General features: G+C 36.2%; 1 protein-coding gene across 2 annotated transcripts in view; it reads right to left on the bottom strand.

The window, feature by feature from the left end:
* Positions 1-14,171, bottom strand: part of PLA2G4A (phospholipase A2 group IVA) — a 153,323-nt gene that overhangs the window by 87,282 nt on the left and 51,870 nt on the right. For both annotated transcript variants that reach the window (XM_066261359.1, XM_066261360.1), the window contains 2 exons: positions 4,865-5,013; positions 3,808-3,921 (listed from right to left, as the gene is read on the bottom strand). In XM_066261359.1, the coding sequence (XP_066117456.1) occupies positions 3,808-3,921; positions 4,865-5,013 (263 nt within the window). The remainder of the gene's footprint in view (positions 1-3,807; positions 3,922-4,864; positions 5,014-14,171) is intronic.

Raw genomic sequence — 14,171 nt, 5'->3', positions numbered from 1 at the left:
CCTTTAGCTGGGAGAAGCAGAGACATCCAGTGAGCATTTCTGCAGGTGTGGTCAGTATATGCTGCAGGTGAACTCAGTGACCCAGACACGGGTCAAACACAAAGGTGTGGCCATGGGTGTCTGGCAATTGCCATTCCAGACAGAGAAATAAATGGAGACTCGCTGCCTCCTTTTACCCTCCCAGAGTTCACTCCCCATTACCCTCTAGAGTTACCAGTGAGCCCCAGAAGAAGCTGTAACAGTAAATGTCAGGTTTTAGAGCACATTATCTGAAAACCAGAGAACTGGTACTACAGAAACATTTTTCCCTGAGTGATGGATGCACTCTGTGAGTAATCCCAGGGTTGGGTAAAGATACAGAGAGGAGGTCACTGAAGTCTGCCAGTTATCATTACTGGGAAAGCAATGCAAAAAAGTCAGTGACCAGCATCCCCCAGCTTACACCACCACCATCTATCATAGCTACACTGCTGGCAGTATCTGGCTACAGGGGCCAGCACTGGTATTTCATAGATTTGGAACCCCATCACCCACCACATTCCCCCACATGGTCCCCTGAGACCATGGTGACCTTACTACAGAGGAGATGCCCACCTTTCCTGGGAACACAAAATATTTCCAGCACCCCATGGATATCTGAAAAGCCAGAGCAGTGCTAAAGAACTAAAAAACTTGTGCTTCAGTGCCACCTATGAGGAAACAATAGAAAGACTTCTTCTTATCAATCTACTAGATAAGTGTCACTCCTACATAGATGCCTAAATAGAAAAAAAAAAAAAAAAACAACCATCAAATACCATGAATAACCAAGGCAATGAGGTAGGCTCAAAAAGAAAATGAAAAATCTCCAGAAAATAAATTTAAAGACACAGAAAAGTGTGATTTAAATGACAGAAAATTCAAGATTGCAGTTCTTTAAAAACTTAATGAGTTACAAGATAGGCAGTTTAATAAACTCAGAAATGAAATCAATGAACAAAATGAGTTCTTTATCAAAGAGACTGAAAGTTTAAAAAGAACCAAAGAGAAATTCTGGAGATGAAGAACTCAATAAATGAAATAAAAAATGAAGTAGCAAGCTTAAGAAATACAGCTAACCACATAGAGAAAAGATTGGTGATATCAAAGATAAAAATCTAGAAATGATATAGAGGGAAGAATAAAAACACTTGAGCATAAATAAAATGAAAGAACTCTATGACAAATATCTGACTCCATCAGGTAAAGCAATATAAGAATAATAGGTATACCAGAAGAGGGAGAGAAGGAGAAAGCAATGAAGAGCCTATTCAAACAAATAGTTGACAAGAACTTCCCAAACCTATGGAAAGAACTACATCCTCGAACCTGAAAAGCAAACAGAACACCTAATTATCTAAATCCAAAAAGGCCTTCTCCAAGGCACATTGTATGAAAACTGTCAAAAATTAACAACAAAGAAAGTATTCTCATGGCAGCCAGGAAAAAGAAGACAGTAACTTATAAAGAAAATCCCATTAGATTGTCATTGGATTTCAGCAGCAACCCTACAACATAGGAGAAAGTGGTATCAAATACTGTATTCAAACTACTGAAAGAGAGAAATTACTGGCCAAAAATAATATATTAAGGAAAATTATCCATTAGATATAACATTTTTTAAAGAAATAGAACAAATAAATCATCATATTTGTATGGAACCACAAAAGACCCTGAATAGGCAAAGCAATCCTGAGAAAAAAAACAAAGCCAGAGCTATCACATTACTTTAACTTCAAATTATACTACAGAGCTGCAATAATCAAGACAGCATGATAAAATCAAGAGCCCAGAAATAAAGCTACATACATATGGACAAATCATTTTTGACAAAGGAGCCAAAAATGTATAATGGAGAAAAGAAAGCCTCCTCAAAAGGGGTGCTGGAAAAATTAGAAAGACAAACACAAAAGAATGAAACTAGACTACTGTTTGTCCCACATACAAAAATTAATGCAAAATAGACCAATGACCTAAATATAAGACCTGAAACAATAAATTACATATAAGAAAAACATAGGTGCTAAACATATGGACCTTGATCTTAGAGAGTCTTTTAATGAATTTCACTTTCAAAAAAGGAAAGTAATCCTATAAATAAATGAATGGGATTATATCAAAATAAAAAATTTCTGCACAGCAAAAGAAATTACCAACAGAACAAAAGGCAACCAACATAATGGGAGAAGATGTTTACAAACAACAGCTCCAACAAGGGGTTAATATCCAAAATAAATAGACAACTCAATACCAAATAAACAATCCAATTAAAAAATGAGCAGAGGACTTGAATAGATACTTTTCCAGAGAAGACATAGAAATGGCCAGCAGATATATGAATAGATACTCTACTTCAGTAGCTACTAGGGAAATGAAGATCAAAACTACAGTGACATTCTACCTCACATCTATCAGAATGGCTGTTATCAACAAGTAAGTAATAACAAGTGTTGGAGAGACTGGACAAAAACGAACCCTCATTCACTGCTAGTAGGATGTAAAATGGTACAGTCACTATAAACAACATGAAGGTTATATAAAAATATGGAGGCTTCTCAAAAAATTAAGAAGAGTTTCCATACAACCGAGCAACCCCTCTTCTGAGTGTCTACCTGAAAAACTTGAAAACATTTATTTGCAAAGATATATGCACCCCTGTGTTCCCTGCAGCACTATTTATGGTGGCCAAGACATAGAAACAACCTAGGTGTCCTTTGATAGGTGACTGGATGAAGAAGTATAGTATATATAAACAATGAAATACTACTCGGCCATAAGAAATGATGAAATACTGCCATTACAACAATATAGATGGATCTTAAAAATATGCTAAGTAAAAAAAGTTAGAAAAAGTCAAGAACCATATTTCACTCATATGTGGATTATAAACCTGAAAGCAACAAATGAACATACAAGAAAATAGGCAAAAAACCAAAAACTCATAGACAAAGACAACAGCATGGTGGTTACCAAAGGGAAGAGGGATGGAGTGGTAGTAAAGGTTAAGAGGGCCAAATATATGGTGAGGGAAGAAGATTTGACCTTGGATGGTGGGGACACAATCAATATACAGAAGATGTATAACAGAAATGTACACTTGAAATCTACATAATTTTATTAATCAACTCTACTCCAATAAATTTAATTCTAAATGTAAAAAAAAAATGAAACAAGTACAGCAAACTTAGAAATATCAAGATAGCAGTAACCTTAGGAATATTCTTGCTGACCTTTTTACACTTCTCTAATTATGTGAGGATTGTTTAAGACAGAAATACTCTTCCACACAAGCTTACTTTGTTACTAAACATGTAATTTGGAATATTTTGGATATCTCAATAATTTTCTTCACATTCACTCAGCCATTCTCTCTCTCTGTGCCTGTCCTCTCAGAGTTTACATCTTCCTTTATCCTCCCAAATGTTTTTGCATCACATGTGTCAATGGGGGCCACAGCTACTGCTTAATCCCAGTGTCATCATTTGAAGAAACAAAAGAGATTAATGCCTTCTATAATATTTAGTGTAATGCCTCAACCAAAGTTTGTTCATAAATATATTTGTGATATATATATATATATCAGAATAGTGAAGATTAAGACAAGAAATAAAAAGGAAAACAGAATTTTCTCTTTAAAAATAAAACATTATCAAAAAAATAAAACATTATCATAAAGAAATACCTAAATATATACATACATAAAATTTCCAAGTGTCAAATACAATGTTCAAGAATAAGTGGATTTTATCTGATAAAAAGTTAAAAAGCTAATTGTGCTCTGTTACTTACTTGGTTGAAAATGAAAGGAACCTCTTTCTTCTCTCCCACTTTCATAGAAGAGATGGGAAATGTCGCTGTCCCCAGAGTTTCATCCATGACATAATTGGCATCCATTAATGTGATCTATAGAGAATAAAAACATAGAGCACACATTTAAATTTCCCTTGGATCTCTGGAAATTTTATCGAAACTCTCCACCATGTTAAAAAATACTAAAGTTCTCAAATAACATGTAACTGGTAACAATACTTTGTTTTTTCTTTCAGAATATTATATTTTAAACTAAAATAATAATTTTTTCTTTTTCTTTTTTTTGACAGAGACTGATAAGGACACAGACAGGAAGGGAGAGAGATGAGAAGCATCAATTCTTTGTTGCGACTCTTAGTCTTCTTAGTTGTTCATTGATTACTTTTTCATATGTGCCTTGACCAGCGGGCAGCAGCAGAGTGAGTGACCCCTTGCTCAAGCCAGCAACCTTGGCTTCAAGCTGGTGAGCTGTGTTCAAACCAGATGAGCCCGCACTCAAACCAGATGAGCCCGCACTCAAGCTGGCAACCTCATAGTTTCGAACCTGAGTGGTCTGTGTCCCAGTCTGACACTATCCACTGCACCACTGCCTGGTCAGGCTAATTTTCTTGATTGACCTACTCATTATTTTGTGTTCAAAAATTGAAATTTATCCCTTCTCCCGGGAAATGCTATTTTGGAATATGAAAAAGAAATTACTGTAGAAACTACATGCAACTTTTAAGGAAAAATTTACTTTACCTTATTTTAAAGGCAATTGAAAATACTTTTATTCTGTTGTATTTGGATCTTTCTCTTTATAACAGACTATGGTTTCTCCAAAGCCCATTGGGAGGATAAAAGAGTCTTCCCAACCCTACCTAACTCCTGCATTTCCCACTGGATGCCCATATAACTAGATGGGTACCATCTAGAAGCTGCCCAACCGAACACTACATCTAACTGAATAGGAAGGATGCTACAGTAAGGGGACAAACTCAAGCACTTACCTCAAATGAATGATGACCTCCAAGCAGTCCCCAAAGGATTCACTTACCTCCAAAACATTTTCCTGATTAGGATCCAAAATAAATTCAAAGGTCTCGTTCCACTCTGGGTTTACGTCATTATTGAGGTGTCTTGTTCTCTTCCTGCTGTCAGGGGTTGAGGAGATGAAGAGTTCCACATACGGATCTGGAGTGTCCACTGCAGACGTGACACACAAGTGAGAAGCACACAAACGTGACTCACAGCTCTTAATTTACTTTTATTACTATGTCAGGTTATTTTTGATGAAGCTTCAATAATGTATTCAAAATGTCTAAGACAAGATAATACATAATAGAAGAACATCATAAGTTATATACTTTTTATATATTATGCCTCTGCCCTCCAAAGTAGTTCCATGAGAAGAATTCATTTTTAAGTGATTTATTCAGAATCCTCTGTCCAGTTAAAAAGCATGTTCACTTCAATCAACATCTCAGTCCAGCTATTAGACTTAAATTTCTTCTCTATATACACTTGACAAGGCAACTGACCCTGAACAGTTAAAATATTAGCCAATCCTTCTTTACTTATTTCACTGAAATCTTCATCACTATGCAGCATTGCATATACTATCTTTTGTAAGTAAAATTATAATCTATCTTTTTCTAGAAGACAGTCAACAACTTGAAGGCAGGGACCAAGTCTTGCTGATCTTTATCTCTTCAAAACCTAGCAATTATCACAATATTTGTCTCCTAACTTAATAACTCAGATTTTCTCTTAAGCACATCATTTCCCATGTGACCGTTCTAATCCATAATCGCAAAAACCAATTGAATAATGACTGCTAAGATCTTTGTTAAGCACTTTACACACATTAATCTCCTTGAAATCTCACAAGAGCATTATAAAGTAAGGTAAGTTTTGTTTTGTTTTGTTTAGTGTTGAGGCAACAGAAACTGAAAGATGTTAAGCACTCTGTCCAACATCACATTGTTGGTCAGTATCAGAACAAGACTTGACTGCAAGAATTGTTCTTTTGATGACATTAGGCTCCTAAGTGCTAAAGATGAGATCTCAAGTAATGGATCATATGGACAAAGAAGCTGGTCTCAGAGTTTAGAGAAGAGAAAGAAAAAGGGTAGGAAGAGAAATTGGTGCAGAGGTCTACACAAAAAGATACAAAAATTGAAAACCAAGGAAAAGCAAACATAATAGTTCTGATTCAGGACTGATTTTCAAGAAAGCTTTCAAAAGAGTATATGTTATCTTTCAACAACAGTTATGGTTATCCAATAAGGTAAACAATGCCTTTTGTTTCATTTTCCGATGTAGACATATTCAGAGTTCTTTCATGCTGCCACCATATTTTGTTAAGTGTGCTCTTTTACAATAGTGTGGGAATATCGACAAATGAGTTATAAGCATTTGGGTATATCTTTTATTTAATTTTCCCACTTGGAGCTTATGCAGCATTGGTGAAAGGCAATGAGTCTCAAAAGCATGAGTGGAATAAATGCGTAGGTTATCATACAGATGCCTGACCCTCATTTCCTAAGACCTACAATCAGTAGATCTGCAGTGGGACTAGGGATCTGCTTCATTAGACAAATATTCTAGCTGACATTGATGAGGTCATCTCCTGTTCACACTTTTGAGAACCTATTTTAGAAAAAGGAAATAAGTAGTTATTGAAATTGTATTTGTTTGTTTGCTTGTTTTTTTTGAGATATAACACTGTATAAGTGTAAAGTGTGCAATGTGTTGGTTTGATATATTTATATATTGCAATTTCTAACTCAGTGCTATACAATAGTCCATCTTATCTGCAATTTCACTTTTCATATTTTTAGTTACCCAGTTAACTGCAGTTCAAAATTACCAAATGGAAAATTTTGGAAATAAATAATTCATAAGTTTTAAACGGCATGCCATTCTGAATAGTGTGATAAAATCTCACGCTGTCCCGTTTCATCCCACACCCGGGATGTGAATCATCCCCTTGTCCAGCGTATTCACTGTGTGTACGCACCCCGCCCCTTAGTCATTTAGTAACCTTTGGTTATCAGATCGACTCTCGTGGTATCACAGTGCTTGTGTTCAAGTAGCCCTTATTTTACTTAATAATATCCCCAAAGTACAAGAGTTGTGATGTTGGCAATTAGGTTATGCCAAAGAGAAGCTTTAAAGTATTTGCATTAAGCGAAAAGGTATGTACACACATTAAGAAATAACAGTATATACAGAGTTTGGTACTGTCTGCCAGTTTCAGACATCCACTGTGAGTTTTAGAACATACGCCCCATGGAAAATGGAGGACTGCTATATCTCTCAACAGGACCATGGGAGACAAACTAGAAAACAAAAAGACTGAGCAGGAAAGATGGCAAAGGGAATGGACCAAAGGAAGAAAGGACGCTACCCACCTCTTAACCCAAGAAATGATTGTACCTTCCCCTTAACCAGTGCTCAGACTGCAAACCAGAAACAAAACTATATGTTGAGAATAGCAGGTGGTATATTATAAAGAAAACTATATTTCCTCTTATGAGAAGTAACTATGTGAGTTAAAAGAGAATATTCAATTGGCACTTTATGTTAAATGTACAAAAATGTAGCTCTTCATCACCTCACTGGGCTAGTTCTTTCTCATGGGGCTAAAGCTTCTTTTATCTGTTTTCCTGAAATATTAGGAAAAATAGAACCAAGCAAAACTAATAAAAAAACAAAGAGTGTGTGGGAAAGGGTGGTATAAAGATGGCAAACAGCATTTCTTCATTCATTCAACAAATATTTGAATGCCTACTATACACCAGGAACTGCTCAGCAAGAAGCAGTCTGGCTTTGACAAGGAGCCAAACGCAAAACTGCAGATATGAATTATGGAAGTGAGTCAAATGCTAATAGCCTAATTTTAGAGGCAAGGGTAAATAGAAGACAAGTAGGTACATTAAGCCAGTGACTAGTAACTCAGTCACCTAGATTATTAAACACAAATAAAGTCAAACTGTAGGTGGAGAAATTGTCTTTTGAGGGTTGGTCTTCATTCAAATTTTGGAAGAGATGAAGGGAGAGGTTTCCTCGGGCCAAATAAGAAAGAGAAAGCAAAAAGGGAAGTTCCTTGGGAGGAACCAGAATGGGAAGGAGTGCACACATTCAAGTGGCTTAAGTCAGTCAGTGATATAACCGTCTTCTCAGCCATGTTGGATTCTCCGTGAGTCATATGCTCCAGACACCAACACTACATGTCAAACCATCAACAGATCTTTTTTTTAAAAAAATTAAAGTCCTGTTCAAGGCTGTCACTTTTGCCACTTATTTTTACTTTTAAATAAAGTCAATATGCTAAAAATTTTGTCATGAATGGTAGTATCTATAGTTTCTTCTTTTGCATCATTAGCAAGAGATTTCAAGGTTAAGATATCAAAGGGTGCTGAGCAGTGACAGCTGCCAACTGTGATACTGCCATCTGCAACATTGCTTATCTTTGCACGCTAAGAAACTTTTACAGCAGTGGTAGACACTGCAGGATAAAAAGATGTTTTGAAAGGTTCATTTAAATACAGATTGCAATAATCACATAACTCATCTCAATTTGTTTGTAAAATCTAAAATATTTTTTTTAGGTGAGATGAAGGGACATAGTGAGGCAGACTCTCACATGCGCCCCAATAGAAATCCATCAGGCAATCCCATCTGGGGCCGATGTTCTTGAGTACTGAGTTATTTTTAGTGCCTGAGGCTATCACACTCTAAGGGAGCATCCAGGGCCATGATTGAACCAATTGAGCCACTGGCTGCAAGAAGGGAAGACAGAGAGAGAATGGGGAGTGGGAGGAGTGTAGAAGCAGATCGTCACTTCTCCTGTGTGCCCTGACCAGGAATCAAATCCAGGTTTTCCATACACTGGACCAACACACTATCCACTAAGCCACTGGCCAGAGCCAAAATCTAAAATCTTTATCAGCATGGTAACCCTTGAAAATGAAAAGCAGTCCTCTTGGACGGCAAAGTTTAGCCCAATGCTTTAGAGAGGTTCTTAGAAATGTATTAAGAAAAAGAAAAGTCAAATGTAGGAAAAGAAATGCTTTTTGTTCCTCCCATATATTTATTTCATGGCTTTACAAATTAATGCCTTTGCATAATTAGGTGTTGAGTCACTGATTTCAGCTTCACCTTGACTAGTTCCAGCCAAACAGGTGGTAAAAGCGAAGGCATAATACGTGGGCAAAGACTATCTTATATCTCACCGTTTTATCTAAACCTCAACAAACAAAAATGGCGGGGGTGTGGGATACAGATCTTTGTGGCTCCCACAAAGATGATGTGAAAACTACACACACCAGAATAGCTTCTGAACCCCAGGGTTGTAAAACATTCTGTAAACCTCGGTAGTTTGAGGAGTCCCTGCCTAAATTAATAACAGGTCCGTCTATCTTTTTGGCTTCGTCTAAGAAATATATATATATATATTATATGAATAGGAACTGATGGCAATTTCTAAACTCTAAGTTCTGTTTAAATATTCTCCATTTGTTTTCTCAAATCCACTTGCCTCAGTAGCAACTTAAACCCTGTGCTTTTAAATAAAGATGACCTATTATTACCTATTATAATTCTTGTGATAAACAGCAAAAAATCCCAAAAGAAACATTTCCCCCCAAGTTCACAGTGAAAATATCACATTTTTGAATAGCTACGATAGTCAGGCAGTGAGCATAAAACAGTGTCTCTCAAAATGTAGTTCACTAAAACATCTTCACAGAATCATCTGCAGTGTTAAAAATATAGACACCTTGTATCTTCAATCAGTCTTCCATGGCTGTGGAAATGCTTTTTTAACAACTTCACCTGCTAATTTTCATGCACACAAGTTTGAAATATGGGATTTTCAAGTATTTTATTAGACTCAACTGAAGAACAATAATACAATAACCCCCACAGAAAAGTAGAAACGTTTTGGCATTATAAAGTCAACAGCCTTACCGGCCTTCTGTCCTGGAGTTATTCCGCTCACAGACTACATTAAGCAAACCCAGCAATTCACTTCTGTTTCTTTCCAACCACTGAATACATTTACAAGTGGCCACATGAAAACAAATCCAAGAATGAAGTTCCCATGGGCATGTTAGTTGGAAATCTGTTCAAGGTGATGGGCTGATATTCAAGTGTTCTGCTTCAGTTACCATCAAAGTAGGAATTCCACAGTGAGACCAAGAATTAAAGAACCATTTGTTGAAAGAAATGCCTCTGAACACTGTTCTCAAATGTGGTCATGCCTTTGAAATATTTATGATTTAGTGATAATGGTAATTACATGGAGAACTTAAAGCTTTTAAACGCACTGGATTAAGAAGTTGACTGCCAACTTTTTCACTTTCTCTGTACTGCTGGCGAGTGCGAATACACAGCCTAGGAAAGTGATGGCTAGCCATACTGTACATGTATAAATTTCAATAATGGCTTAGTTCACTTTTAATGTAAAGTTTTTATCAAAGGATAAGATACATGTAGTAAAGTTAGAAGATTGTAACTGCACCGTTTGTTGAGTTTTCATAAACTGAACTCACCCATCATACCACCACTCAGAACAAGATATAAGCCTCTCTCACTTCTTTCCAGAGGGGTTCACACTAACTCTCCTGCCATCTAGCACCATAAATTTATTTCCCTTTTTTAAAATCTTTCTATAAATAGAATCAATAGATACTCCTGAGTGTGACTTCTTTTGCTCACTATTAAGTTTGTGAGATTCATTCATTTTGACACATGTAGAATAATATATTCACTACCACTAATACAAACTGCTCCACTGTGTGAACATTCCATAAAGTGTTCACCCATTCCACCGTTAATAGACATTTAGATTGTTTCCAGTTTGGACTGTTGCCAACGGTGCTGCTACGAGCATCCTTGTACATGACTTTTGGTGCACACATATGTCTATTTCTGTTATAAAATTTCTAAGACTGTGACTAATTGGACATGAAGTTGTTATGCTGTTGGGCACTCTGATGTTAATAGTCATGTGGGAGCACATTCTTTCCAACACTGACTATTGTCAGTCTGGTCATTTTAAACATCTGGTGGATGTGTAATGGTATCTCAGTGCGGATTTCATTCACACACCCTTCCTGACCATATGAGGTTCAGTATTTCATATGCTTTCAACGGTCAGTTGGATAATCCCTTGAGTGAAGGGCGTACTCAAGTGTTTAGTTCATTTTTTCCCTATTGGTTGCTTGTTTTATATATTGATGTATAGAATACTTTATATATTGTGGTTATGAGTCCTTTGACAGATGCATTTAAATTGCAAATATATTTTCCCAATCTGGGGTTTATTTTTTCACTACTTTCATGATATCTTTTGATAAAAAGAAATTGCTAAATTTAATATAGTCCAGTGTATGTAAACTTCTGCTACCTTATGATTCATGCTTTTTGTCTTTTTAAGAAAATTAGCTATTCACTGTCACAAAATAATTTAAATCAATTTCTTAAAAAAATCTCATTTGCTCTACCTTTTACCTTTAAATCTAAAATCCAATTAGAATTAATTTCTATGTATGGTATTAGGTGTTAAGTTGTTGTTGTTTTTTTCATATGTAGAACCAATAGACACAGCCACAGTTACTGGAAATACTGCTTTTAAACCTTGCATTGCAATATAACCTTCACATTAATTAAATGGTCATCAAAATACAAGTCTGTTTGTGGATATCTGTTAGTCTACTAGTCCATTAGTCTATTCATTGAGCTTGTACCAATACCACACTGTCTTAATCATCATGGTTTCATAATAAATCTTGATATCAGGTGATAAAGGTCCTCTTTGTTAAGCTTCTTCAGGATTATTTTAGTAGTTATTTATTTCATCACTTCAAAGACATCATTCTATTATCTAATGGCTTCTACCTGTTTGTTGAGGATTCCTCTCTCAGTTGTTTGCTTTATGGAATGTGCCCTTTTTTCCCTCTGGATGCTTTTTAGAGTATTTTTATTTATCTTTCATTTTCAGTAGTTTTACTACATTGTGTGTAAGACTGGTATTTTTTGTATTTATCTTTGGGTGCAGAGTACACAGACATATATAGCTTATATATTTTATCAGTGACAAAAAATTCTCGGCCTTTATACCTTCAAATATTACTTCTGCCCCATTCTCTCTCTCTTCCACAATGTTTTTTAAATCATGCCCCAGGTAGTCTTTACGCTTTTAGTCTATATTTTCTGTCCTTTTTTGTTCTCTGGGCTTTCAGTTTGGGTGTTTTCTACTGTCCTATTCAGTTCACTACTCCCTCTCTTCCACTGTGTTCTAAGTATGCTAAATCCATCCACTGAGTTTTAAATTTCAGTTACAGTGTTTTTAGTTTCAAATTTTCTATTTGATTCTTTTCTCTATATCTGGTTTCCTGGTAAAATTCTCCATCTTACCATCTATTTCTTGAACATATTAGTCTTAGTTATTTTAAAGTTTATATCCAATACTTGCTGATCTATTTCTTTTTTCTGATCTTGTTTATTTTTGTTTTCTTGTGGGGTTTTTTTGGTTGGGTTTGTATGTGTGTGTGTGTGTGCGTGTGTGTGTGTGTGTGTGTGTGTGTGTGTGTGTGTGTGTTATAATTCCTGGCAATTTTAGACTGAATGCCAGACCTTTCTATAAAAAACTGTGGGGGAGCTAGATCTACCTCAACAGAAGACCCATCTTCTATTATTCCAAGCAGTGGCAATAGCATGGATCTCCTCAATTTTATCAAATACAGAATTGATGAAAATCTTTATAAAGTTCAGTCTGCCTCTTGTTCATTCCTACTTAAAGCTTCTCAACCAAGAGCCCAGGGCTGTTTACTAGACTCCTTTTCCTTTGGCAATTCTGGTCTCCATTTTTTCCCCGTTAGACTGTGAGACTGCCAATATCACTGCTCTGTTTTCAGGTATAATATGTTTGCTTCAGAGCCTGTTGCTCTGCATGGATTAAGAATTCGGCTCATGCACATGGTGAAGGCACCACTTTCAGGATTCTCTACCCTTTTCTTTCTCTTGGGGATACTGCCCCTCAAATTATAACTGACTTTGCCCTGAAATGCAGCTTTTATGTTCCCAAGACCTTTGAGATTGCCAAAGTTCTGGTGGGTTCTCTGCTTCTTCTCTGCTTGGCTACTTCCCATATTCCTATCACACACACACACACACACACACACACACACACACACACACACACACTCAGCAGTGGTCAGAGGGGAAATGGCTTGCTGAACCCTGGGCCTACGTCAGTGACTTCTCCCTGAGATCTTGGTCCCTCAAATCGCAGTTCACACAACAGCTTTCAATCCGTCAGACATTTTAAAAACTAATTTATAGCAAAATGGTGGGATCTTGACAACATTATATGGAGTGAAATAAGTAAATCAGAAAAAAACAGGAACTGCATTATTCCATACGTAGATGGGACATAAAAGTGAGACCAAGAGACATTGATAAGAGAGTGGTGGTTATGGGGGGAGGGGGGAGAGAGAGAGGGAAGGGGGAGGGGGAGGGGCACAAAGAGAACTAGATAGAAGGTGACAGAGGACAATCTGACTTTGGGTGATGGGTATGCAACATAATTGAACGACAAGATAACCTGGACACATTATCTTTGAATATATGTATCTTGATTCACTGATGTCACCCCATTAAAAATAAATAAATAAATAATAATAATAAAAAAAGATAAACCAAACAAAAAACGAAAAACTAATTTAATCTGTGTTGTCTTAATTGCTCCTCAGGGCAATGAATGCTCTGCTATAGGTTATTTTGACATATTCCGATGACCATTTAGTGAGTGACATGACCAAACATATATCAATCCCTATACTTTTTTGTTTCCATTCTTCACATGGCTGTTCAAACATGTACTGTTTTACTCAAGTCATCTGCCCTATTACTGCTCATCTGAGGACACAGCTCGGATTCACTCTTCACTTAGAAACAAAAGGAGAGAATCAGATGTACTCTAATTTCCCTCCCATATACTCTACAACCTAAAATATAATATATATATTTATAGTTGAAAATACATTCATTTATACCTAAGTTCTTCCCTCATGCGTTAGAAGGAAAAGTATTCATACATACTCTCTTCTCTCAATTCTACATCATTGCACCTTTCCTCATAAATTTCTCACTTATTTCTCCCCAACCCAAAATTTAGTCTATGCATATTTGCTGTGCCCTGGCTACTTTCCCTGAACCTATAAATATAAACAAACATTGATCATCCTAAAGAAATAAACACAACTTTATCGTCTGCCAGTTCTTCAAGATCTTTACTTTCCTCCCTCAAAGCTTTAGGAAAAATCAATGTTGTCTATACTTATTGCTTCTAA

The sequence above is a fragment of the Saccopteryx bilineata genome, chromosome 2 (genome assembly GCF_036850765.1).
Source record: "Saccopteryx bilineata isolate mSacBil1 chromosome 2, mSacBil1_pri_phased_curated, whole genome shotgun sequence".
Classification (NCBI taxonomy): Eukaryota; Metazoa; Chordata; class Mammalia; order Chiroptera; family Emballonuridae; genus Saccopteryx; species Saccopteryx bilineata.
Note: the sequence above shows the minus strand (reverse complement) of the source record. Positions and strands in the feature narration are given on the sequence as shown.